Source organism: Chamaea fasciata, unplaced genomic scaffold, assembly GCF_029207755.1.
Source record: "Chamaea fasciata isolate MVZ Bird 193981 ecotype frontalis unplaced genomic scaffold, bChaFas1.0.hap1 SCAF_21, whole genome shotgun sequence".
NCBI classification, from domain to species: Eukaryota; Metazoa; Chordata; class Aves; order Passeriformes; family Sylviidae; genus Chamaea; species Chamaea fasciata.
The window spans coordinates 5640671-5667143 of record NW_027094106.1 but is presented as its reverse complement, the minus strand read 5'-3'; the positions used below and the strand labels follow the sequence as shown (position 1 = coordinate 5667143).

At 59.1% G+C, this 26473-nt stretch overlaps 1 protein-coding gene across 1 annotated transcript; it reads left to right on the top strand.

Annotated features, from left to right (window-relative positions):
* Window positions 1–854: 854 nt before the first annotated feature.
* On the top strand, window positions 855–25144 carry TMEM132E (transmembrane protein 132E). Its single transcript, XM_066202115.1, is given in 10 exon segments — window positions 855–927; window positions 12112–12162; window positions 12165–13008; window positions 14294–14434; window positions 16913–17105; window positions 17559–17702; window positions 21086–21291; window positions 21914–22193; window positions 22272–22463; window positions 22898–25144. Coding segments are annotated over 10 exon segments (3153 nt in total). The 3' UTR covers window positions 23927–25144.
* The last annotated feature ends 1329 nt before the right edge of the window (window positions 25145–26473 follow it).

The window sequence follows — 26473 nt, the reverse complement described above, 5'->3', positions numbered from 1 at the left end:
GATTAATCGCATCTGCCTGGGATTAATTATTCACCCGGCTCTGGGTTGTGGTTTTTTAATTTTTTTTTTTATTATTTTTTGGTTACGTTCTTCTTGATTTCTTTTTTTTTTTTTTTTCCGCCTGTTTATCTTTTTCCTCTGGGGGAGCGCGTTAATTCCGATTTTTTTTTTTTTTTGGCTTCCCACCCGCTCCTCACCCCCCCCCCCCCCCCCGATTTTTTTTTCACCCCTTTGGAAGAACAGCGCTTGGAATTCAGCTTTTTCTTCTCGTGCAGTGGAGGGCGGCGGGGGGGCTGACGACCCGCACCCTGCAGCAGCAGCAGCATCATCATCCTCCTCCATCGGCACATCGGGGCTGTTTTTGCCTCCGGGAGGGGGTTCCACGTGCTCTGCTCCCCCCGCTCGCGGCTCCTGAGGAGGAAGAGGAGGAGGAGGAAGAGGAGGGGGACCCTCCCCCGCCGGCTGGGCGCTCCCCCGGCCGCCCTGCAGGCACTGGGGGGGGTTGCGGCAGCTTTGGGGTGCGGGCTGGGGAGGGGTGGGGGGCCGGAGATGGGGTGCTCTGCTCGCTGAGCCGGGGGGGGGGCAAAGCCGAGCCCCCCTCACCTGACCCGGTTCCCCCCCCCTCCCCAAATTCCGCCGCTGGCTGCTGCTCCCGGCTCGCACGTGGTTGGATTTAGGGGGATTTCTGCGGGTTTTTTTGGTGCTTGGTTTGGATTCCTTTTATTATTCTTATTTATTATTTTTATTATTTTTTTTTCGCCGCGGGGGTGCCTCGGGGTGGTTTTTTTTCCCCCTTCCCACCCGCCCCCCCCGCCCCCCCCGCGTTTTTTTCTGGCTGTCCCCCCACCTTTGCAATGGCCTCTCCGGAGAAGATGCTGCCCGGACCGGCCGCGCTGCTCTGCTGCCTCTGCTCCCTGCTGCTCCCCGGTAAGTGCTGCCGCCGGGGGAGACGGAGGGGGGCAATATTTATAAATATATCTCTATATTTCATATGTCTGCAAGACCGGGCTTTGCACCATCTGCCCCCCACCCCCGGGGCACCCCCTGCCCCTCTGTGCCCCCCTCCCTCGGCCATCCCCTCCCTGGTTCTCTCCGTGTCCCCCCCCCGCCCCTCCTCAAAGCGAAATGGGTGAAGATTAGAGTTTATTCCTGGCTTAATAAAATGACAGCTTGTGCTTGAGAGCGCTGGCAGCGGGCTGGGCTGAGCCTGGGCTGCCAGCAGGGTGGCAGGGGGACACATGGGGCGAGGGGGTGTCCCCCGGTGTCCCCCCCCCCCCGACTCTTGTCTCCTTAATGCAGAGCTGCTTTAGCGGCAGGATCAGGGGTTTATCCGCTATTATCCACTCGCTGATCCCCCAGACCCGCGCCCAGACACTTGTCCCGGTCTGTGCCGAGTTGCTGGGCAAGCCCAGCCCAGGTGGCAGCGTTTTGGGGTGTGGGGGCAGCCCCATCCCTCTCCTTCATTCTCCCGCCCCGGTGGGTTTTGGGGGGGCCTGCACCCCCTTGCCCCGAGTCGCCGCCGTGTCACCGCCACAGGGCTGCGGTGACATCCCGGCCTGGCCCGGTGACAGCGCTGGGGCCGCCAGCACCTGCTGCTGGGGGCTGGTATCGGCCAGCGAGGCCACGGAGGGGTCACCCAGCCTGAGGGACACGGGGCTGGTTCCCGTCAATGATTTCTGTGGATGCTTTCCATTTAAAATCATGGATTTTTCACCCCGGCTGGAGCTGCTTTCCCCAGCCCGGCCAAGCAGAAAGATGGGGCTGTTTGCAGCCTGGGGGTGACACCTGGCCCTGGCCTCGGGACTCGGGGTGTCCTGGGGACACTGCCCGGCTCGGATGACCCCTCCGGGAGCTGCAGGGATCCCTGGACCGTGCCCGGCTCTGTGTCACACCAACAGCCCGCGGCCAAGGCATTTTGGAGGCTCTCTCAGCATCCACAGCACCCGAGGGTCTTGGAGGAGCTTGAGGAGGAGAGAAATAAGGAGGAGGGGTGAAAAGAGGAGGAGGGGATACATTGGGAGCATTGAAGGGGGCTGGAAAGGGTTTTCCACGCTGGAAATTGAGACCCCGGTGGAGGAGCAGGGATGCTCCAGGCTGTGGAGCCACACAACTTTCCGTGGCACCCTCAGAGGTGGCAGAGGCACCCCTGTCCCCACCCCCAGCCCGTTCCCGGGGTGCTCCCCGGGCGGGGTGTGCTGGCAGAGCTCTTTGGGAGCCTGGAGGGAAGCGGGAACTCTCCCCGTGCCCGATTTCCCCGGCTCACATCCCGCTGTCTGGGTCGGGTGCGCTGCCGGGGGCGGCTGTGGGAAACATCCCTGTGGGAATGACGATCCCTCGGGAACGGCCTCTGCTCTGCTGCAGGGGTTGGATGTGACCCCCCCCGCTGCTCCCCATCCCCTTTCTGAGCCTCCCCCATTGCTGCTGGGACCCCACAAACCCGCTGGGTCAGGCCTGGGGCATGCGGTGTCCCCGTGTCGCCGGCGGGTCCGGGTGGCAGCGGTGACACTGCGAGGTGGCCGAGGGTGGCCTGTGCCAGGGCTGGCCGTGCCGCCTGTGCCCACCGAGAGGGAAACCTCTGCCAGGAGTTTTCAGGCTCCTTTCAGGACTCGCAGCTGCCCTCGCTGGCCTTTGGTGGACAAATAAAGGTCTCAGAGGGAGCCGGAAAAAGGCGCTGGGAGCTCCAGATTCCCCGGCGCTCCTCACAAACGGCTCGGGCTGGCGGCGGGGTCAGCCCGTGGGGAAGCAGTGCCCCGCTCGCCCTGCTCGGAGGATTTCATTCCCTTTTTTTCCCCCTTTTCCCTTGTGGTTTTTTTTTTATTTTTTTTTTTTATTTTTTTTTTTTTTTTATTTTTATTTTTTTTATTTAAGAGCAGCCCTCCGTGCCAGGCTCGCTCCTGCTGCGCTCCCCGGGAGCTGCTTGGCCGAGGCCCCAGATCGGCTGCTTCCAGAAATGGTTTTTTTTTTTGGGTTTTTTTTTTTGTTTTATTTTGTTTTTTGGCATCTCCGGGGTGGGATGGCCCCAGGGTGGCCCCGAGGGCTCTCAGGATGGACAGATGGACAGACAGACAGATGGACAGACGGACATGAGGAGATGCTGGTGGTGTCTGCTCCGTGCTGCTGTGTCGGGACCTGTTGGGATGCAGCACGGGAGGGAATTTATGGCTTTGTGGGATGATCTGAGCTGTGCCTGTCGGGTTGAACCTGGACTCTGCACCTTCCCTCAGCTCCCTGCAGCGTGCCTCAGTTTCCCTGCTCCCAGAGGAGCCTGGAGGCTCTGAGGTGCTCCAGATCCGCTGGGGTTATGCTGTCCCAGCATTCCGGGCAGGTTCGGGGTGCTCTGCTGGATCCCACATCCCATCCCATCCCATCCCACACTGCTGGGCTGTGCTGCTCTCCCCGTGTATCCCATTCCCAACTCCCACCCCAGGAAAATGGGACTGGGGATGGAGGATTGGGCTCCAGGGCTCCATCCCTGTGGGGTCTCCAGCCCGGACACCCCAAAGCCGGCGGGGGACACACCCCAGCCCCCATCCCCGCGGCTCCCAGCCTCTCCCACTCCGGGGTTTTCAGGCCAGCAGGTGGAGATGTGCCATAACGTGCCGGGAGCTGCCAACCCACACCCGGCTCCGCTGGCTGAGCACCGGGAATTCTCCTCGGGAACAGCTCCCGCTGTGTGCTGGGCTAACGGCCCCCAACCCGGGATGGGCCCGGAGCAGCTGAGCCTTCCCAGGAGCAGGGAAGGGAGAATAGGATTCCTGGCAGGCAGGTGAAGGGAGGGGAGCCAGCCTCTGAGCACACAAGTTTTCCCGTTGGTGCCACAGGAAGAAGGGATGCGCAGGGATATTCCTGTCGGATTTTGCCTCTGGAGTGCCCTTGTGTGACCCCAAGGCCCGCTCCGCCTCCCCCAAAGTCCAATACCTTAAATCCCAGCCCCATGCTGGGATTTAGAGCTGTGAAATTGGGAACCCCCGTGGGAAATTGTCTTTTCTTCTACCCCTTTTGCCCTCGTGGTGTTTTTGGAGGGAAGGGAAAAGGCTGAGGGAGATCCTGAGCGATGATTGTGGGGAGCACCAGCCACAGGGTTTGGTCCTCATCCAGACCTGTCCTTCTGGGGGAAACTGAGGCAGGGGATGGGGTGGCAGCACCCCCTGGCTGGGGATTGCTCAGGAATTTTTGGAAAGCTGCCTATTTCCTTGAGAATTTTTATTATTTTTTTTTTTTTTAATGCTACTCTTTAAACCACCCCAGCTGCTGAGGTCCCTCTCCCAGCTCCTCTGCATCCTATAAAAGGCAAAAAAAAAAAAGGGAAAACTGAGGATCCCTGCAGAGCATCCCCAACGTTCCATCAGCACATCCCAGCTCCAGTCCCTCTCGTGGAGGGGGCCAGGGGGATGTGGCATCATCCTGGGTGAGGGAAGGGCTGCTCAGACAGCACAACCTGATTTATTTTTGGGCCCCTGCATTGCCAAAATGGTGTTGGCTGTGTGGCAGCTGCTGGGTGTCCCCTCCCCGTGTGGCGCCTGTCGCTGCCACCACAGGAGCGCCCCATCCATCTGGGAAAGGTCACTCCTGCTAATCTAATCAGGATCTTTGATGATTAAATCTGTGGCTCTGCTAATGAGCAGCCCCCCTGGGCAGGCAGGGAGGGAAGGGGCTGCTCCTGGGGTGGGACACGCTGGGATGGGGTTGGGGACGCCAGTGGTGGCTGTGGGGATGGGATGTCCGCTGGAAGTTGTGGTGGCAGAAGGAGAAATGGTTCAGTGGGGTGCAGTGAGGTGACTCCTGCTCCCTTTTCCCGGGGAAAAGGAGGCTGGAGCTCATGTGACTGGAAATGGGGAGGTCTGGGGTGGCACCAGCTGGGCTGTCACCTGTGCCACCAGCACCCCAGGGCTGGCATGCCGAGGTTGTCCCTCAAGGTTTGCCTCTCCCTCCCTTTTTCCTCGAGCTGTTCGCTGACCTGTTGCTGCTCCTGGCCTGTCCCATGTCCCTCGCCCCCCCGTCCCCTCTGCTCTGGCCTTGGGGAGGACACCACCAACAAGGCCAATTCAATCTTCTGATGAAGCCACTGTCAACTTCTGGCGAGCATTTTCCCATCACCTGGATAATATTTGTCCCCCTGGATTTTCCCTAAAAGCCCAAGCAGGGGCTGCTGGGGTGGCTTTGCCACCTCACCTGGTGCTGTCACCTCCTGTCCCCCTGCAGGAGTTTGGGTTTGCTCAGAGCTTTTCCCCAGGAGCGGCAAAACTTGAGAAACGATTCATTTTTCCATTAATTTTCCTTTAAGGAAAAGCTGTGTTTTCGCTCTGGAAGATAAATCAGGTTGGATATGCAATCCCTGCTGCTGCCAGCTCGGTGCTGCTGCGGGATCAGCTCCTCTCCTGGAGCAGAGGAAGGGGATGAATTCCAGCCGTGTTTGAGCTGGTACCTGTTCCCAGCCCTGCTTTTAGGGGTGATGTTGGACCCCAAACCTGAGATCTGGGGCCGGATGTCCCTTGGGTGCCTCTGGAATGGAATCGGGCTCCACCACGTGTCACCAGAGGGGAAGGAATGAGTTATTCCAGTTATATCAAATCATCCTGGAAGGTGCTGCTGGGCACGGCCTGGAGGTGCCGGGGAGGGCAGCCTGGGGGACAAATTCAATGTTCAGAGGGTGCTGGGAGGATGCTCCTGCTCCTGGCCATGCTGGGAAGGGGTGGAGAGGGGATCCAAGCAGGACACGTGGCTTTGGGAGTCCCCACACTGGGGCGCTGGGGGTTTGTCCCTCAGGACCTGCTGTCCCTGTCCCCTGTTCCCATTTCTGCCTCCCCAGGGTGGTTTTTGGGGTTTTTTTTGCTGGGCTCCCCCAGCCCAGCAGCCACCACGGAACGTTCTGGGGCTGCCCCGTTCATCCCGGAGTATTTCCCCTCCCGTTGCTTTTTTGGACATTCATAATCAGCCACTTCCCTGTCCTTTTTTTTTAATCCCTCCTTTTTAATTAATTTCTTCATTTTCCTCCCTCCTCCGGAAAGGCCTTCTCCTCCCTGTCCCCCAGCCTGTCCCTTGCCGTGATTTGTGGAAATTGCTCTAAAGTAGCTGCCGTGTAAAAGCCTTGCTGGCTCCAGGAATTTATGGCAGGCTGTGCCTCTGCACGGCACATCCCATTTAGGCCATATTTATTTATTTATTCCTTTAGGTCCCTGCCTTTTTTTTTCCCCTCCCCTTGTCTTGTTTATTCCCTCTTATTAATTTCCTGGGGGAAGCACAGCCCTCAGCACTGCCGGGATGGTTCCCCTTTTGCTCAGTGCTGCTTCTTCTCCCCCTAAAAAAATCGAGGGATGTGTCCCACCACTGTTATTAGATTTTATTGCTCCTGCTGATGGAAAAGCCAGGCTGGACTTTTGGAAGAGGGAGGAATCTCAGGGATCTACAGGAAAGGAGCCCAGCAGGCACAACCCTGTGCTGGAGAATCCACATTTGCTGCTCCAGGAATCCAGGACTCCATATCCCATCCAGCTCCCACTCAATCCCTACCCCAGGCTGATTTTGGGAAGCTTGAGCCAGTTTAGCCTCTGGTGCCATGGGAATTCCCAGCTCATCCCTGCCATGGGCAGATCCAGGAGCATCCTTGCATCCCTCTCTTCCCACGCCGCACGCCAGGGGAAGGTGATTCCGCATTTGTAACAATTATTCACTTAATTGAGTTCCAATTAGCTGGGACTGGAGATGGAGGCTCTGGATGCATCAGAGGGAAGGGGGAGCTTGTTGTCATTTATGTCACCAAAACCAATTTCCGAGGCTCTGCCTGCAAGGAAGGTTTTGGAGATTTCCATGAGGGATCTCTCTGTATTTTCTGCTTTTGGTTTGTATTTAATTCCTGGGTTTGTTTGTTTGTTTTTTTACCCTGGGAGTGTGCAGTGGAGAGGGGCACATGTTGGGGCTGGCTGAGTTTTGAGTGGAGGCCTGGAGGCTTCTTTTCTCCCTTTTTTGTTGTTTTTGGGGGGATATTTGGAGGTGCTGACCCCACTGGGGTGGGAGTGTAGGGTGGCAGGGGTCGGTGCTGCAGGGTGAGGAGGGAAGGGATTCCCAGGAGAGGAACGAAGATGTCTGAGCCTGACCCTTCCCTGGGAGCTGGGACCACCTCCAGCTGTGGGAACATCCAGCTGTGGGAGCTCCAGGCGTGGGGCATCTCTGGAAGCTCCAGATGTGGCACACCCCAGGTATTTGGGGCCACCCCTGTTTCCCCTTGGTGCTTGGATGGGGTGGCAAAGCCTGAACCAGCAGATTCTGGGGCTTGGCCTGGGATCCACGGGATGCTCAGGGGAATGGAGTGGAAGCAAAGAGAACTGAGAGATCCATGCTGGTGTCCAGTGGGGAAGAGCCAGGCTGGAATCTGGGGTGGAGCCCTCTGGGAGGGACAGTGACACCCCCTCCATCCCTCCCCGGGTATTTGGGGTGGGTTTATCATTGTGGCAGCTCAAGCCAACTCTCCTGCCTTGTTCCAAGCTGGGACTGCCACGGCAGCCCGGCAGGAGCTGTGAGAGCCGGGACTGGTGTCCCACATTCCTTGGTGCTGCCTTCAATCCATCCATCCACAGCGCCACCCAATAACATCCAGAGAGGTTTTGACCCTCCTGGGCTGACCTCAAACTTCCCGTCCCTCCTCTCCAGGGTTTTCCCCGGGTGTTTTTTCCCTCCCTAAGTGGGGCTATAGCCCCGGGAGCCCCCGCTGTGTCCCACGGGATAAGCCGGGATAAAGATCCCGCCTGGAGCGAGGCTGCAGAGATCCCTATGGCCGACAGCTGGGGTTGGGCTAAGCTGGGGCTCAGCTCTGCTGGGGGCTCTGGAGCTGGGGTCAGGAGGAGGATGGAGGGTCTCCAGCCCCGGGATGGCAGCTGGGAGCGGGGATGGTGGGAGCAGGATGGAGAGGAGCGCCCGTGCCCTGTTCTCTGGGCATTCAGGGCAGGAGGGGAAGCTGATGGGGCTGGGGGCTCAATCCAGTCTCCCGTGTGCCCAGCATCCCCTGCACCAGGAGTGGGGACGATGATGATGTGATGATGGTGGTGATGATGATGACCTAACCCCGAAGTTGAGGGGACGTGCAGGGGATTTTGGTGCTGTTTTCTCCCCCTTGGGCCGGCCCTGGGGTTTAAGGCCGGGCCGGAGGGCGCTGCCACTGTCCCCACGTGCCCTCCCGGGCGGGCAGAGCAGCTCGTGCACATCTGGCCCCATGTCTGCGGCCGGCACGGGGCACATCTGGCGGGGCAGATGTGGGGCTGCACAAAGGGGTCACCGGTGGTGTGTTTACATCTCGCTGTCCCTGCCCAGGCTGCGGGTGATGCCCAGGGGACACACGGGAGTCCCGCCCCGTCCCGCGGTGGGGCTGGGGGCGGCTCCTCAGCTGGGGGGCTCGGGAAGCCCCCGGGCCAGCGGGGATGTGGGCGGGCACGGAGAGCCGCGTTTTGGCTGCCAGGGTGGAAGGGCCATATGGGCCCCTCAGTGCCGGCCTAATAAACCCGGAATGCAGGTCAGGTGCTGCAAATCCCGCTCAGCACAGCGGCAGCAGGGCTGCAGAGCACAGCCAGCCGGCAGGGCTTAACCCTTCGGGCCCCCAGACCCGGCCAGAGGGGGACGTGAGGTCACCTCCCCTCCCGGGGGTGACAGGGAAGCAGGGCCGGGGACAGTGGTGTGGGGACTGCAGTCTCCTGAGCTGTGTCCTTCCTTCCTTCCTTCCTTCCTTCCTTCCTTCCTTCCTTCCTTCCTTCCTTCCTTCCTTCCTTCCTTCCTTCCTTCCTTCCTTCCTTCCTTCCTTCCTTCCTTCCTTCCTTCCTTCCTTCCTTCCTTCCTTCCTTCCTTCCTTCCTTCCTTCCTTCCTTCCTTCCTTCCTTCCTTCCTTCCTTCCTTCCTTCCTCCCTTCCTCCCTCCCTCCCTCCCTCCCTCCCTCCCTCCCTCCCTCCCTCCCTCCCTCCCTCCCTCCCTCCCTCCCTCCCTCCCTCCCTCCCTTCCTTCCTTCCTTCCTTCCTTCCTTCCTTCCTTCCTTCCTTCCTTCCTTCCTTCCTTCCTTCCTTCCTTCCTTCCTTCCTTCCTTCCTTCCTTCCTTCCTTCCTTCCTTCCTTCCTTCCTTCCTTCCTTCCTTCCTTCCTTCCTTCCTTCCTTCCTTCCTTCCTTCCTTCCTTCCTTCCTTCCTTCCTTCTCCCCCATCCCGGAGCTGTTCTCTTGCCGTCCAGACACTTTTAACCCACACCCCTCCATCCTTCAGTCTCCCTCCTGCTTTCTTTATCCTTATTCCCATTTTTCTTCACCCCGCAGCTGCATCCACAGCTCCGCACACCTCCCTTCTCCCTCCCTGCTGTCCCTGTGGCAGTGATTCCAGGCTGGCTTAGCCCCTCTCCTGGCAGGATGAGTTTACGGCCAGGGAAAGGAGGCGCCGCTCCCGTCCCCTCCCGGCTACAGATTAGAGCATCATTTAAATGCATTTTGTCTGGGAAGGAAATCACTTCCCTGGGTGCCGCCAATCCGCCGGCGCTCAACTAATCGCGGCCACCCCATTAATCTGCAGCCCAGCCTGGCCCTGTCCCCGCCCCAGCTGGCACGGTTCGGTGACAGGGCCACCCTGCCTGTCCCCAGAACCGGTTTGGGAGGGGCTTTCCTCGTCCTGCAGCGCCCAACCCTCATTATCCATCAGAGGAGGAAGGAGCTGGGTGCTGGAGGGGCCAAACTGCACCCAAACCCTGCGGCTTCGGCCCTCCCGGGGGGTGACAGCGGGTGCCCCTCACCGCAGGCATCGGGTGGCACAGAGCTTCTCCTGTCCCCCACTCAAGGGTGACACCAGGAATTTTGCAGCGCCTCAGGGATGGGTTTGGCTTGGGGCTGTGCTGGGGATTGAGTTGGGTGGGTTTTGGGGTGGGTTTTCCCTGTGAAATGTCCTGGTCCTGCTCAGAACCCCGGAGATTTTGAAGGGATGAAGTCTGGTGCTGTTTCAGGGAGTGGGTTGAGCAAAGCCCCTTTCCCTAAACCTCACCCAAGTGAGTCCAGCTCATGCTGCTCCAGCTGCTGGATCCTTTTCCTCAAATAATCTCATACCTTGGGAAAAAAAATTCCCTTTTCCCACTTGTTGGGCGTGCAAACCTTCACCTTTCACAGCAGAAAACAACTTCAATAGCCAGGAGCAGAAAGTCCCTCGGTGCTGGTATTGCTGAGCAGAAGGGCACCCATGGGTGCTGCCCCGGGTTTAGCACCTCTCCTGCAGCTCCCGGGAGATGGGAAAACAGGCAGAGGGAACTGTGCCACCGTGATGGGGCAGGCGATGGGGCTGTGCCACCGTGGCAGCGTGTCCCCAGCATTCCCAAACCCCCGGGGAATTCTCTCCCTGGCTCCGGGACAACTTCCATCCCGGGCTGTGCATTCTGCCTGTCCCGTATCCAGCGCTAATCCTTTTATCAACCCTCTAAGCTGCTTAAACTCCCCTGTGCCCCGCAGCAGAGACCTCCCCGGCTAGGCCAGGGGGTTCCTGCATCCCTTGAACCCCGAGGGAAAAGTGGCTGGGGTCACTTTCAGGACTGGAAAAAGCCTCCGGGTCCCGGCACGCTCCAAAGCCCCCGTGGGGAAGGGGGCTGAGTCATTCCCGGCAGCGGAGCCGTCACATCCACACCTTTCCCCGCCGTTTGACACCACCTAATTTGGGCTCCGCCGCTCGGGAGCCGCTTGGGAGCGGCTGCAATCAGCGCCGGGAGCGGGGGGATGCGGGGAGCCGAGGGGAGCGGGGGGTGGGGGGGGGTGGATCCAGCCCTCCCGGGAATTCTTGGCAGCCGCTGGAGAAGGCAAAGACCTTGAGATGTCTTCCAGGCTCCGGCAGCTGCCAGCACAACGCGTGCCGGGCGCCAGCTCTGCACCGGCAGCACTTCCCAGGAAGATTTCCGTGGGTTTTCCCTCTGCTTGCAGCGAGTAATGGGATTCTTCCGAGGGGCTTGGGCTGGTAGGGGGGTCGCTGCTGTGCCAGGCCTGGAGTTATTTTTTTTTTAAGGCAAATTTGCTCAAAATGAAGGAAAAAAAGGGGGATTTCTGAAGGGCCCGGGGCGCTGCTGGGGTTTGCACGAGGTGGCACCAACGTCATCTGTGTCACCTTTCCACGGGGTCTGGAAAAATCTGGGCTTTTATCACATGGCGACAGCACAGTGTGGGTGGCACGCCTGGGTGGGTGGCAGGTGACAGACTGGTTGTGACACCACCCTGAAGGCAGGTGTGGGGACAGAGCAGGGCTGATTTAGCCACCTTCCCTGGGCGATCTGGCAGCAGAAGGAAAGCCTTGATGATGACAAATACGTGGTGGGATCTGCCAGCCAGAAATACACCTGGATGTAACTTTTGGTCACGAGCCTCTGGAGAAACTCACCATCCATGCCTGGGAAACAGGAATGGAGCCGGGATGGAGCTGGGATGGAGCCGGGATGGAGCCGGGGAAGGAGCAGGGATTGGAACCGGGATGGAGTCAGCCCTGTTTCTGTGAAAGGTTTTGTGCTGGTTCAGGCAGTGCTGGTATGGGTGACCAGTGCTTCACTGGAAGTGGCTTCAGCACATCCCGGCCACCCCATCCCACGCCCAGGGTGGCTTTGGTGAGGCTGCTGCCGCCCCTCAGGAGGCACAACCCTGCTCCAGGTCCTGTGTCGCGCCGTGTGGCCGCAGTGATCATCGTGTCCAGGGAGGCACAGCCGCCGGCGGGAAACAGACGAGACAAGTGTCTGTTGTGTTAAGCTCGAGAATCCAATTTATTTCTCCCTCCGACCCCGAGCCGGGGAGGGAGTAGAAGGCCAAGGGGCCGCAGGGGCAGGGTGGTGGGGTTTTTTTCGGATGTTGCAGGGCAGGAGTCCCGGGTTTGGGTGAAGGGAGGAGATTAAGGAGAATAAGATCAGATTTCACTCTCCTCAAAACGGGAGGATTCCACACTCCCGGGATCCTTCTGCATTTTTGATTCGCGCGACAGGAACCCAGCCAGGCTCTTGCTGCCCTTCTCAGAGGTTTTGGGGCTGAAACTCCAACTCCTCCTTGTTCCACTCTTACCTGGATCAGTGTTCCCCGCTGAGGAGCTGCTCCAGAGGGGGCTGCCCGTGCTAACCTCACTCTCCCTCCCCTTTGCAGCCCAGGCCAAGGGCCCAGCCCCCAGCCCGGAGCCCGTCGAGCCCCCCGGTGCCATCCTGCTGCCTACCGCCTGTCCAACACCCGCCTGGCTTTTTTCCTCAAGGAGCTGGGAGCCAGCCCGGGGGCGGGCAACGGCAGCGCCCCTCTGCAGCGCTCCGAGCCCTTCGTCGTCTTCCAGACCAAGGAGCTGCCCGTCCTCAACGTCACCCTGGGGCCCTTCAGCACGGGGCTGGTGCTGCCCAAGGAGCATCTCCAGCCCTCCAGCACGCTGGAGGTGCCCGACCGCCTCACCGTCAACTGGAAGGTGCGCGCCTTCATCGTGCAGCCGCGGCTGGTGGCCAGCCAGCCCGTGGTCCAAGTGCTCTTCTACGTGGCCGGCCGGGATTGGGACGACTTCGAGGTGACGGAGCGGCTGCCCTGCGTTCGGCTGCACGCCTTCCGCGACGCCCGGGAGCTCAAGAGCTCCTGCCGCCTGCGGGGCAGCCTGGCCATGTGCCTGGTGCAGGCAGAGCTGCCGCACGCCTGGTTCGGGCCCTCGGCGGTGCCGCTGGGCAGGAGGAAAAGCGCCGAGAGCCTGGAGGTGGTGGCGGGGGAGAGCCAGCAGGCTGAGCTGTACTACACGCTGCACTCTCCCGACGGGGCCGGGCAGTGCCTGGGGGACGGCGGGGCTCGCCGAGGGGCCGGCGGGGCTCGCACCGAGGGTCCCACCCAGCACCCGCTGCTGCGCATCGGCAGCGTCAGCCTCCTGCAGCCCCCGCCCGGGCCCGCCCTGCAGGAGCATCGCCTGGACGGGAACGTCTTCATCCGCCTGCCCGACAAGCCGCTGAAGCCGGGAGAGGTGCTGAGCATCCTCCTCTACCTGATGTCCAACTCCACGGTGGAGCACTTCACACTCAGGTGAGGCCCTGGGGATGTTCCCGCTCCCTTTTCCTGAGGGGTTGTTGCGGAAAAGCAGCTGTGGAGGGGGTGGGAGGGTGTGGTGTGTGTAGGATCTGCTGGAGGCTGGGGCAGCTCTGGAAGCGGGGCCAGAGCAAGATCTGGAATGTGGGAATTGCTTCCTGCAGGAAAGGGAAGTGCAGGAGCTCAGGACTTCTGTACAACCTACCAATGTGATTTTGCAGAAGCCATCTATTGTTCACATTAAGCTGATTTATGCATTCTAGCACTGGTGTTCACGCCATCACGCATTATTTGATTGGAGCTTCTACCTTGTCCATGCATTCAGCGTGCACTTTTCAGGAAATATGATCGGTCACAGTCCATCACTTCGTGGGCCTCCTTTATCTAGTTCTTGCACTCTTGGTATTCTGTTTCTCAGCCTCTTCTTACTTATTTTAGCACTGTTTATGTCTCAGTAACCTGGACGAATTCCTGAGGGTTCTGATGAGAATAACTACAGGTGGTTTGGCTGGAGCACATTATGGCCTAAGCTGTTCAAATACAGTGCTACAGGGCAGGGCTGTCCACGCAGGACATCTGTGCACTGCTGCCTTTGCTCTCCCAGTGCTCCCAGTTGCTCTGGGATTCTGCCAGCAGCTGTGGCAGAATTATTATTATTATTATTATTATTATTATTATTATTATTATTATTATTATTATTATTATTATTCCGAGCCACTTTGGGGACAGGACGTGGCACTGCCTTGGGGCTGCTGTGGGGTGAGGGGGGTGCCCCATATCCCCTCCTCCTGCCCCAGAAGCAGGTGGGAGCAGAATGGGATGATGGGCAGGAGGTGCTGAGAACCCCAGTGTGGGCAGGTGTGCTTGGAATTGTCCCTGTGAGGACACAGAGGTGGGGACACAAGCCCTGGCCACACCTCCTCAAAGGGCACTTTCAGGTGTCCCTGTGGCCTCTGGACCAGCAGGGAGCCCCTGGAATGGGGGGTGTGGTGCTCCAGGCTCTCCTGTCCTGCACCCCAGAGATGCCCAATGCCACAGGGGTGTTACTGCCCTGGGGCAGCACTGTGGGGCTGGGGATCCAACATCCTGCTGGAGCGGTGATTGCAGGGACGAAATGCCATGAAAGAGGAGCTGTAACGAGCTGTTGCTGCCCGCCTGGATGGTGCTCCCCACAGCCGGAAGGGATCAGGGGAAGAACTCCTCCTGTGCCATGGCAGGGTATCCAAGGGGATCCAGGAGTGCCTGTGGGTGAGGATGCACCCCTGACTGTCGCTCTCTGCAGGGTGAAGGCCAAGAAAGGTGTGAACCTGCTCAGCACCAAGTCCAGGAGCGGGCAGTGGCTGGTGAGCTCGGAGCTGCTGACGGGTGGCAAACACTCCACTGCCACCGTGGACGTGTCCAGGGTGGAAGGGGCCGGGCCCAGGTAAGGGCTGCACCTCTGGGAGTGCCAGGGAAGTGCTGGGATTTGGCCTGGAGCACTTCTCCCTCTGTTCCCTGCCCGGGGGTCTGGGTGGCTGCAGTGCCACGTGGGAGTTGGCAGGGGAAAATGAGGATTTTAAGGCTCAGTTGTGAAGCTGTGGATGATTCCTTCATCTGGGGTGGAAGAATTTTGATTTTTTTATTAAGTTTTAATACTGTGAGAAGCAGCAGCTCTTTGCTGTCTATCCTGGCGTCTCCTCTGGGAAGGAAGGGGAGCAAGGCAAGGTCCCACCTGAATCCTAAAGTGATGGGTGAGTGTTGGATGGGGAGCAGGATCCAAGTCAGCACCTGAGACAGGCAGTTCTGCCCTGCTCACACATTCCTGGGACTCTGGAAAAGGCCCAGATCAGCTGAGGAGAGCCCTGGGGATGGAACTGAGAATGATCTGAAGGAGAAAGAACCCACAGAGCCAAGGTGACACTCCTGGAGGGTTCTCAGCCTGAGGAAGGGGAGATGTGAGCCAGGCAGGACAGGGCAGGAGATGGGCACGGGGTCAGGAAAGGTTCTGAAGTGCAGGAAAACAGCAGTGATGTCTGTGTCACTGTGCCTTGGGAAAAGGGACACAAGTGTCTCCAGGAGCTGGGTTAGAGCAGCTTGATGTGCTCAAGGCATTCCTGTCCTCTGCCATGGGAATCTCCCCACATCTCTGTCCCCCATCCCAAAACTGGGCAAAGCTGGGGCCAGACTCTTGGAAGAAAGAGCTCCTCAGCTCTGCCTGCTCTGGTGTGACCTCCAAAGCTCTGCAGAACCCCCTTCTTACCAGGAGGGTGGATTTCCCTTCACCCCACCCCTCTGCTTCCAGAATGCACCCACAGCATCCAAACCCAGGGCCCCATGGCTGACCCTGGAGTGTCCCCAGGGCCACCAGCCAGCCCGCTGTCCCCTGCACGCCCACTCCAGTGCAGGGAGAGCAGAACTGCCGGCAGCAGGATCCTCTCCCCCTTCCCCCTCTGCCGCTGCCAGCACCGCTTCCAATCAGCCTGCAAAGGTTAGAGACGGGGGAGGAATTTAAAGTGATTACAATCACCTTTTAGACAAACAACTCCATCAAATATTAACGGAATGGAGAGGATGAATGACTCCGAGCCGTGTTGCCCTCGGGGCTGTGCAAACAGAGGAGTTGCTGCGCTGGGGCTCTGGGGGCGTTTGGCAGTGCTGGCTGTGCAGGGAGGGGCTGAGAGCCCTGAGTTTTGGGGTCAGAATGGCCCATTTGGGGTGTTTTGTACCCCAGGAGCTGTACCCTAAATCGTTCCCCCGCAATGTGGGCAGCCTGGCTCGTGTCTCAGCTCAGAGCAGATGATGCTGGGGGAGGGCAGGGGATGGTGGCTGGGCCTGGCAGCGCCCCTGGGACAGCTCGGGGCACCCCACGGCCAGGAGTTCCACTGCCACAGCACCTCTGGTTCTGCTTTGCCTTGGGACCTGCCTCTTCCCAGCTGGGTTTGATTCTCCTGGTGTTGGAAGAGCAGCCAAATCTGCTTTTCAGACCCTGTGGCCTTTGGTCATTCCCCTTGAAGCCTTGAACTCCCCTTGCGGCAGAGCAAGACTCCAGCAGCCCCTGTGGATCGGCTCCACTGCAAAGCCCATCACGGCTGCTGTGGGATCAGGGAGAAGGGAGCAGGGCTTGCCCTGGCCCGGAGCAGCTCCAGCTTCTTGCTCTGCTCTCTCGCTGCTCCCTGTCACTCATCAGATATTGATTAGAGAGAAGCCCGGCTGTGCCCTGCATCCCCAGATCGATGGGACCTTCTCGGTGGCTGCTGCACTGAGATGAAACTGCAGCCAGTCCTGGCTTCCCTTCCACTGGAATTTCACTTTTCCTCGCTGGCTCTGGGGGGCTTTTACCAGTGCTGTGGTTTGTGGGGGCTCTGGGGTTTCCTCCAGGGCTGTTCAATTTTTGGAGAGCCAGGAACTTTGACTTGGGGCAGGGTTGAACCCTGAGTCACTCCAAGGATTTGCAGGGCAGAGGCAGAGCTGGGAGGGCAGGATCAGGTCTGGGGAGGTTTCACTGTAGGGATGGGGTGTAGGAGTGATTCATGCTGCTGCTGTGAGGTTGTGTCCAAGCCATGATGCAGATGGACATCAACCTGTCCATTAGTCTGGCACCACGTGCTGGGGTTGGCATCCTCTCCGCCCTGTCCTGCCTCGGGGACACCCCAGAGGTCACTCCCTGTCCTTTAACTCCGTGTCCTGCTGTCCTCAGCCCTGGCATTGGTGTGTATTTGCTGAGCTGATGGAGGGAGGGATGGATGGATGGATGGATGGATGGATGGATGGATGGAGAGATGGAGAGATGGATGGGTGGATGGATGGATGGATGGATGGATGGATGGAGAGAGGGATGGACGGCCTGGTGTTCATCCCAGGATGTCTGTAGGACCTGGGACAGCCACCTGACTGTGTCCCCTTCTGCTGTCCCCCTGCCCAGGGATGGGGACTCCTCATCTGAGATCATGCAGCTGGATTTCGAGATGGAGAACTTCACGAGCCAGTCGGTGACGCGCCGCATCATGTGGCACATCGACTACCGGGGCCGCAACCCCCCACCCGACCTGGAGAAGGTGGTCACGGAGCTGACGGTCATCCAGAGGGACATCAGGGCCATCGTGCCCCTGGCCATGGTGAGCAGGTTCCTGCCCTCAGCTGTTACCTGCTCTGAGGGGTTGGGACCCCCTGAGGGATTGATCACCTGCCATATAGCACCTCTCCATCGATCCATCTATCCATTGATCAATCCATCCATCCATCATCCATCCATCCATCCATCCATCTCTCCATTGATCCATCCATGCATCTGTCCATCATCCATCCCTCCATCTCTCCATCCATCATCCATCCATCTGTCCATTGATTGATCCATCCATCCATCCATCCATCCACCCATCATCCATCCATCCATCCACCCATGCATCCATCCATCCATCTGTATGTCTGTCCATCCATCCATCTGTCCATTGATCAATCTATCCATCATCCATCCATCCATCCATCCCACCCACACCCAGGTCCTTCTGTGCCCCAGATGGGACAGGCTGCCCTCTGACACGGTGCTGCCCTTTCCATGCCACCCCCAGGACACAGAGATCATCAACACGGCCATCCTGACGGGGCGCACCGTGGCCATTCCCGTGAAGGTCATTGCCATCGAGCTCAGCGGCGTCATCGTGGATGTCTCGGCCATGGTGGAGTGCAAGTCCAACAACGAGGACATCATCAAGGTGGGTGTGGGGATGGGAGGGTCTTGTGACCCTCATGAGTGGCTGGGGTTCCTCCAGGACCCCAACAGCACCCTGGGCCGGGGCTGGTGGCTGAGCTGGTGTGGCTCACAACCCCACCCAAACCAAGGGTCATCCCCTGGGTGGCTCCAGTCTGTGCAAGCCATGGGGCCTGCTGGGAGAAGGACAAGACACTTTGTCACTGTCCCCAAGGAGACCACGGGATGCTCCCGCACTGGCAGCCGCAGAGTGACTGTGGGTTATCACAGCACATAGTGCTGATAAGGGGAAATGTTGGCACTGTGGGCTGAGCTGCACGTTCCCGTCACTGCCTGTACTCGGGCCTTGGAGTGACATTGATGTCCTGGTTGGATCAGATGGTGGGCTGGGGACTGGCGAGATGGGAATGATGGAGGGAAAAGAGGAGCTGAGGGGGAAGGTCCAGGTGGGAGAGGTGCTGACGGGGCCAATGCCAAAGGCTCCCTGTCCCAGCCACTGAGGCAGACCCTGACCCTCAAACCCTTCAATTTTCCATCACCAGCCCCGTTCATCCATATACATTTTTCCATCCCTGAATAAATCCATCTGCCCACCTGCCCGTGTCACTCTGCCACCACTTCCATCCATCCATCCGCCCCCAGACATCATTCCCTTCTCCCAAACACCTCCCACCCCTCTCCCTGCATGCACCCAGCCAGCTCTCCCTTTCCATGTTCCCTCTGGGGTGGGCAGAGGCAGGGAAGGGGTCGGGATTCTCCTCTTTTCCACAGGGGTGATGGCAGACCCCTGTCCCTGCTGGGATTTGCTGTCCATGGGGCCGTGTTACCCACCACGGGGGACATCCAGTGCCACAGAGTGCCGACCCGAGTTCTTGACTAAAACTCAGATCCATGGGACTTACAGGACCGGCTCTAATTTATGGAGCCCAGTCCTCCCCAGCGTGATAAAACACTGGAGCAATAATACACTTCAGGATGGACTCCAAGACACTTAAACTGTTTAATGTGCTGCCTTTCTGCTCATAAATCTATTGACACTCTGTCCCCAGACCTGGGGGGAGCGGGCACATGCCCAGGAGCCGGGATGAATAATGCAGGGAGCAGCCCTCCAGCCCCGGCTCTCATCCTGCTCGGAGCCCTGCGCAATTTCTCGCTGAGTTATTTGGTGTTTGTGTTGGAGCTTCATTTTCCGAGGGAGCTCTCAGTTACCTGCTGAGATCGGGGAGTATGATTGCGGTGTCAGGGCTCTAAACCTGCTCCATAAATCACAGCTTACGGAGTGGGATGTGCTATCTGTTACTGTAAATAATTTAACGTGAGGGCGGGCTGGGGAGCTGGTGTGGCTCCTCGGTGGTTGCTCTCTTGTGTAACGTGGGATTTGTCCTGGGCTCGGTGTGGACTCTGAAGGATGTGGTGGGAGAGCCCGAGTGGGAGTTGTCATGCTCATCCCTTTCTGTGGTGACACAAGGTGACAAAGGCGTGCAGGAGGACATCACCACTCAGGGTGGTGTGGAAATCGCCCCGTTTTTAAAGTGGGTGGGGCTGTGGAGGGACACACAGGGGGTGGGAGATGCTCAACCCCACCTGTGCGTGACCCTTCTGAGAACTCCACACTCCACATCCCCTGGAGAACCCCCCAGGAGCTCAATGGGACAGACCCTGCTCACCCACAGCCACCACCAGGACCATGGTGGCTCTCCCCACTCCTGGGGGCCTTGGAGAACATGTGTCCCCTTGATCCCAAGCCTGTCTCCATCCCAAGCTGGGATCTCCTGTCCACAGCAGCGGAGGCAGCGGTGCCTTGGCTGGGGGCCCTGGCAGCCCTCATCCTCTCTGTTCCTGACACCTCGCCGTAAATCCGGGAAGTTTCCCCCAACAAGCTTCATTTCCCAGCTAATCTGCAGTCACTCCATCTTCGGGACAGGCCTGGTGTGCAGGGATTTTTTGTTGTCATAGTTTCAACCCCCTCCCGGCTGCAGAGCAAGTGGTGCCCAGAAGGAGGTGCCGGGGGCTTTATTAGCCAAGGTAACGCAAGCAGAGCCCATCGTGTTTATTGTGATAAATGGCACAATATCCAGAGATCCTCTGCTGCAGGATTCACCTGGGAGCTCATCCTTATTCAGGCGCTGCCTCGCCACAGATGAGATTGTCTTGTCAGACTTGCTGAGCTGGTGCCTCTGATAGGAAGACAAGGGACAAACCCTCCTGCATCGCCCTTCCCTCCTGTGCTCAGGGGTGTCCCCAGGAGCCTAGCTCCAGGGCTCTGCCTCCTCCACCAGCCCCAGGGGACCGTGGACACCATGCACTGGGCTCCTGGAGCCGCTGTACAAGCCAAACCCCGCTTTGGGCTCAGAAATGCATCTGGTTGCCCACAGGTGCTAAAGGAACAGGCTGGGAGAGAGCCAGGGATGCTGTCACCTCTGCTGTCAGCCACCTGCAGCCTGGCCTCAACCCTTTATCAGCCATCAGAGAATCCAGGGATTCTCTGTTGCTGGAAATCGGCTCTCCTGTGCTGTTTGAGGTGCTCAGTGCTGCTGGCTGAGAAAACGAGTTCTGTTCTTCTCCAGCATCCAGCAAATCGGAGGCAATCCCTGACAGGGGATCAGGGTTGGGCCGTGGGGCTGCAGATGAGAGGTTGGAGTCCTCTTCTGGTTGTCTTCTGCCACTCTGGCTGGGAAGGAGCTGTTGGCTGGTGACCTGAGCTCAAACCCCGGGAGATGCTGCCCTGGTATCCCCTGAGCTCCTTAATTAGCTCAGGCGGGCGGTAATGAGTGACCCCCTGCAGGATGGATTTGTTTTATAGCGAATTTCACTAATGGCATTTGCATAAGTGGGAATTAAACAGAGGAGGAGCAAGAGGAGGAACAGGAGAGTTCATTCAGACCCCAGGAATCTTGCTCTGGGGTGAGCAGGAGGGACAGGGACAAGGCACGAGGGGGGGCTGCACTCGCTGCCTCCTCTGGAGAGACTTTGGGGCAAATTTCCAGGTTGAGCGATTTGCAACCTCTGTGAAGCACCCATGGGTGCCTCTAGCTCAGGGACAATTCAGTGTGGAGGCCAAAGAGAAACTGAGGCACCAAGTGGAGGTTCTTGGTCAGGTGGGAGAGAGTGAGGGCTGGCTGGAGCACCTGGGTCAAGGGACAGTCTGCATGGTGGGCACAGATCTGTGGATCTGTGCCTCAGGAGGACCTGGGTCAGGGGATACTTTGGATGATGGACACGGGGTGTGGATCTCCCTCCGAGTAGGATCTCCGGGAGGCGGGATCATCCCTGCTCCAGGGGCTGGCATGAACTGGATTCATGCCGGGTGACCTTCTGCTCTTCCAGCCTCCTGCCAGGATCTCAGCTGTGCCTACAGGACCATCCCCACCCTCTCTTTCCCCGCAGGTTTCCAGCAGCTGCGACTACGTCTTCGTCAGCGGGAAGGAGTCGCGGGGCTCCATGAGCGCCCGGGTCACCTTCACCTACGAGCACCTGTCGGCCCCGCTGGAGATGACGGTGTGGGTGCCCAAACTGCCCCTGCACATCGAGCTCTCGGACGCCCGGCTGAGCCAAGTCAAGGGCTGGAGGGTGCCCATCCTGCCGGACAGGAGGTGGGTGCTGAGGAGCTGCACTGGTCAGACTGGGGAAAGCGAGGTGGAGGTGGTGGTCGTGGGTTAATAGCCTTGCTTGGCTACTTCGTGAGGAGGTTTTAAAGGTGGTGGAGACAGAGGTGTCTCAGGGGTCTTTGGTGGAAAAGGGACAAGCCATGGACATAGGTTATGGGGAAGGAAAAAATTTCACAGTGAGGTTGGTGGAGAACATCCCTCCTTGGCAGTGGTCAAAAGTTCCCTGGATGAAACTGGGAACAGCCAAGCTCCAAAGTCCCTTTTTTGAGGTCTAGAGACCTCCAGGCGTCCCTCCTATGTCCTCTCATTTGTTTAGTGGGCAGAGATGCTGGTGACCCCGCTGTTATCACTTCCTGCTAAATCCCTTGAATCCCTCATGGACAGTGGGCATCCTTTGCCCAGGAGACACCATTTTTTGGTGACATTGCATTTTTCCCTGATTGGCTACCTTTCCTGGGGGTGGGGCTGAGGACCCACGGTATGGGGAGCTTGGCAGCACTGCCTACCCACTGCCCTGTCCATCCATCCATCCATCCATCCATCCCTCCATCCATCCACCATCCATCCATCCATCCATCCATCCATCATCCATACATCCCTCCCGCAGGTCGGTGCGGGACAGCGAGCACGAGGAGGACGAGGACGAGCGGAAGCAGAGCCGGGGCTGTGCCCTGCAGTACCAGCACTCCACGCTGCAGGTCTTCACCCAGTTCCACACCACGGCGGCTGAGGGCACGGGCCAGGTGGTCACCATGCTGGGACCGGACTGGCTGGTGGAGGTCACCGACCTGGTCAGCGACTTCATGCGCGTGGACGACCCGCGGGTGGCCCACATGGTGGACAGCTCCACGCTGGCCGGGCGGGAACCGGGCACCACCCTCTTCAAGGTACCCCTGGCCACCTTTCCTCCCTCTGCCAGCCTGGCTGGGGGTGGCAGGTGGTGACAGGAGCCTGGTCCCCTGCAGGTGGTGTCCCCGCTGGTGGAGGCCGTGCTGGGTGAGACGTTGGTGACGGTGGCGGAGGAGAAGGTCAGCATCACGGACCTGAAGGCCCAGGTGGTCTCCAGCCTCTCGCTGTCCCTCCACCCCAGCCCTGGCAACAGCCACACCATCATCGCCCGCACGTCCGTGCAGCAAACCCTCAGCTTCTTCAAGCAGGTGAGGCCAGGGGGGCATCCAGGCTTGAGGGGGAACCTGGGGTGCAAGCCCCTCCTCCCAAATCCTGCCCACACAACACCCACTGTGCTCATGACACCCTGGTGACCACAAAACGCCCCAGAAACCTTCACAGAGACCTGTGATCCAGGCTTGGGGACAGGACACAACCGTGGGGACAAAGAGGGAGGGATGGAATCCTATACAGCTCCTGGTAGCCATATCTGGCACCGCTGGGATTTGGGTTGAGCCCCGGCAAGCACGGGGAACGTGGAGAGAACAGGCTGAGGAGAAAAACCAGGGAATGGCTGGAACAAGATGGATTATGGAGGGATAAAGGGTGAATTGCATGGAGAGGTGGATGGGGGGATTGGACAAAGGGCTGCAGGTGGGACTGGCCTCCTGCTGGGCAACCGGTGCCTGTGTTGGTCCCGCAGGAAGCGCTGCTGAGCCTGTGGATTTCCTACAGCGACGGCACCACGGCCCCCCTGTCCCTGTATGACCCTAAGGACTACAACCTGGTGGTGAGCAGCCTGGACGAGAAGGTGGTGTCAGTGACCCAGGACCGGGCGTTCCCCTTGGTGGTGGCGGAGAGCGAGGGCTCGGGGGAGCTGCTGCGGGCGGAGCTGGTCATCTGCGAGAGCTGCCAGAAGACCAAGCGCAAGAGCGTCCTCTCCACGGCCTTGGCCACCGTGCGCGTCCACTTTGGCTCCGAGGAGGACCCCACCTACGACTACGACCACGTGTCCAGCAGGCCGGGGCTGGGGGAGGCCGGGGCCAGCACCACCCTGCGGGCAGAGGTGGACAGGAAAGCGGACCCCAGCGTGGACAGCCGGGTGTCCGGCGCGTCTCACCCCACCGAGGACTTCCCCACCATCCCCACCGGCTTCGTGCAGGTGACGCGGGGGCTGACGGACCTGGAGATCGGGATGTACGCCCTGCTGGGCGTCTTCTGCCTGGCCATCTTGGTCTTCCTCATCAACTGCATCGTCTTTGTGCTCAAGTACCGGCACAAGCGCATCCCGCCGGAAGGCCAGACCAACATGGACCATTCCCACCACTGGGTCTTCCTGGGCAACGGGCAGCCCTTGAGGGCTCACAATGACCTCTCCCCGCAGCCCGAGAGCCCGGGGAACCCGCTGGAAAACGTGCAGACCTGCTGCCACGGGGACCACCACAGCAGCGGGAGCTCGCAGACCAGCGTGCAGAGCCAGGTGCACGGGCGCGGGGACGGCTCCTCGGGGGGCTCCACGCGGGACCAGAGCGAGGACCCGCTCAACTCGCCCACCTCCAAACGGAAGCGGGTGAAGTTCACCACCTTCGCCACCATGCCCTCGGACGAGCTGGCCTACAACTCCATCCCCATCGCCGACGAGGAGGACTTGGAGTGGGTGTGCCAGGACATGGGGCTGCAGGACCCCGAGGAGCTCCACAACTACATCCGCAGGATCAAGGAGATCGCTTAACGCAGGGGCAGCGGGGTCAGGGGCGGGAGGGAGGGGCTGCCACGCTGTGCCACGCCACGCCACGCCGTGCCACGCCGCGCCACCACGCTTCCCCGGGGCCGGGCACCTGCCCTCGGCTCCTTCCTCCACACATCTCACCTCCTCACCCCGCCCTAAAGGCACCTCCGGGGCGGCCTTTCTTCAGTTCTCGCCCTTTCCCCCCCGCCACCGGTTTTCCCAGGGGAGGCAGCAGCACACGCGTGGCCCCCCCAGAGGGGATGGGGTCACAGCTCAGGGCGGGCGTGTGGCCCCGGCAGGGGGAGGCTGTCGGTCCTGCTGGGAAGGGGCTGGGAGAGGGGACAGATCCTGTTTTCCCCCCGGAGCCCAGCAGGGAGGTGGTGGGTGAGGGCTTCCCTAGAGTCTCCCCCAGCCTTCGCCGCGCTCAGTTGCACAATTTTGGGGGTGAGTGCTGGGTCGCCGCGTGGTTTTTGGGGTGTTGGCCCACACTGGGTGATGCTGGGGGAGGCAGGACTGGGGGGCACAGTCGCCACGGGCCCAGGGCACTGCTGTCCCCGTCACCAGCCCCAAATTCCCGGTGTGCCCCACTCCCTGACTGCTCAGGCAGTTTGGGGGTGACCAGTGGGGACATTTGCTGCCCACCCTGCTGTCCCTCTGTCCCAGCCATGGGGCCAGTGCTGAGCCCCCCCACCCCACAGCCCTGCTGGGGCCTCCAGGGCCAGCCACCGCTTTGTGCCCCCTCCCAGTGCTGGGATGGGATGGGAATGTGGTGTGGGGGCTTCCCAGTGCCCCGGGGGCACCCTCGGAGGGACCTGGCCTGTGTGTCCCAGTGGCAGCCCAGTTGTCCCAGTGGCAGCCCAGCAGGGATGCCCGGGGCCGGGCTCAGCCTGTGTGGTGCCTTCTGACTGCCATAACCCGATGCCTCCCGGTCCCCCCGTGCTGGGGCCACCTCCAGGGCCACCCCAACTCCCAGCCCAGTGTGGAGCATCCCCCAGCCTGGGGGGGACACCCTGGGCTGTGCAATTGTCCCCGTGAGCACCCAGCATGGGGGGACAGGGACGCCCCCAGCATCACCATTGGAGGCTGGCAGCGGATTATTTCTGGATCGAAAGTTACCCACCACTGTGTCTCTATTTTTTTTTCCTTTTTTTTTTTTCTTTTTTTTTCCTTTTTTTTTTTTTTTTTTTTTTTTCTTAAATAAAAGACCAGAAAAAGAAAAAAAATGAAACAAAAAAGCAAGTGGCAGCACTGTCATGGGCCCTGTCTCTGCTGTGGTGCCCGGGGTGGGGGTTCACAGTGGGTTTGGGGGCGAGCTCTGGTGGCTGTGGGGTCTGCTGGGGGGTGGCTCAGCTTTGACTGAGCATTTTGGGGTCAAAGCTGTGGTTTTGAGGGCTCCCCCTCCAAAATCCTCCCCTCTTGGGTGGGCAGAGAGCAGCCCCACCTGTGCCTCAGTTTCCCTGGCAGGTGAGCCGTGGTCTGGGGTGGTGTGTGGGGTGTCAAAAGCCTCTTTAAGGAGTTTATCACTTTTGGGTCAGTGGAAATTTCTCCGCTGGGTGGCCTTAAAATTTACCTGAGAGCTTTATGCTGGTTTTCTACATACATATATACACATATAAATATAAATATGAATACAGGAGGGGTTGAGGCCTGCCCAGAGGGCAGGCAGGGCATGCAGGGAGTTGGTTTTACTCTGCCCCCTTATCTGAACCAGCCAGGGAGCTGATTGTGGCTCTGAGCAGGAAAGTTAAGGCAGCTGCATCCCCTGCCTGGAACTGCCAAACCTCCTGGCCCAATTAACATAAATGAATATTTGTGGGGGGGGGAAATCTTTTAAAAGGGAAGAAAAAAGAGGAGGGGGGAAAGGTCAGAAAAGGGCGGAATAAAATTTTCTAGTTGTAATGAGAGCTGGCAGTGCTTGACTCCGGTCCATGAGCACGTCCTGGGGCTATGGAGGTGGAAGCTGGAGACAACAGGGACAGATCCATGGGAATCAGGGAGCGTGGCCAGGCTTGGCACGGGCTGTCCCCACTGCCAGGTTTTCCCACTTCCCCTGGCTGCTCTCCCAGCCGTAGCCAAGCCCAGGGTCTGACACGGAGCATCAGCAGCGGTTTTCCAGCCCGTCACTCCCCATTCCAGCTGATGGATCCAGCTCAGCATCCTTGGGAAGGCAGCACCCACAGCCCCACGGTGTTTGGAGGACGCTCTCAGGGCCCTGTGCCCCCAAGTTTGTGTCCTGCAGCATCCCTGGCATCTCCTGCAGGCAATTCCCAGCATCCCTGATCCCAACCACTCCTGGGTGAGGGAGCAGAGCCCTGCCCAGGGTGAGGAGAGCAAACCCTTCTGTGCAGCTCCATCTATTTATTAGATATTTCTACTTCATACATATGGATGTATTTAGGCTTTATATATATATATATATATGCATCTCTAATGTGTGTGTGCATATAGAGTTATTTTAATATATTTATAGATTTATTTATATATTTATAGATTTATTTATATATTTATATATATCAATATAGATGTATAGATACGTAGATATATATAATA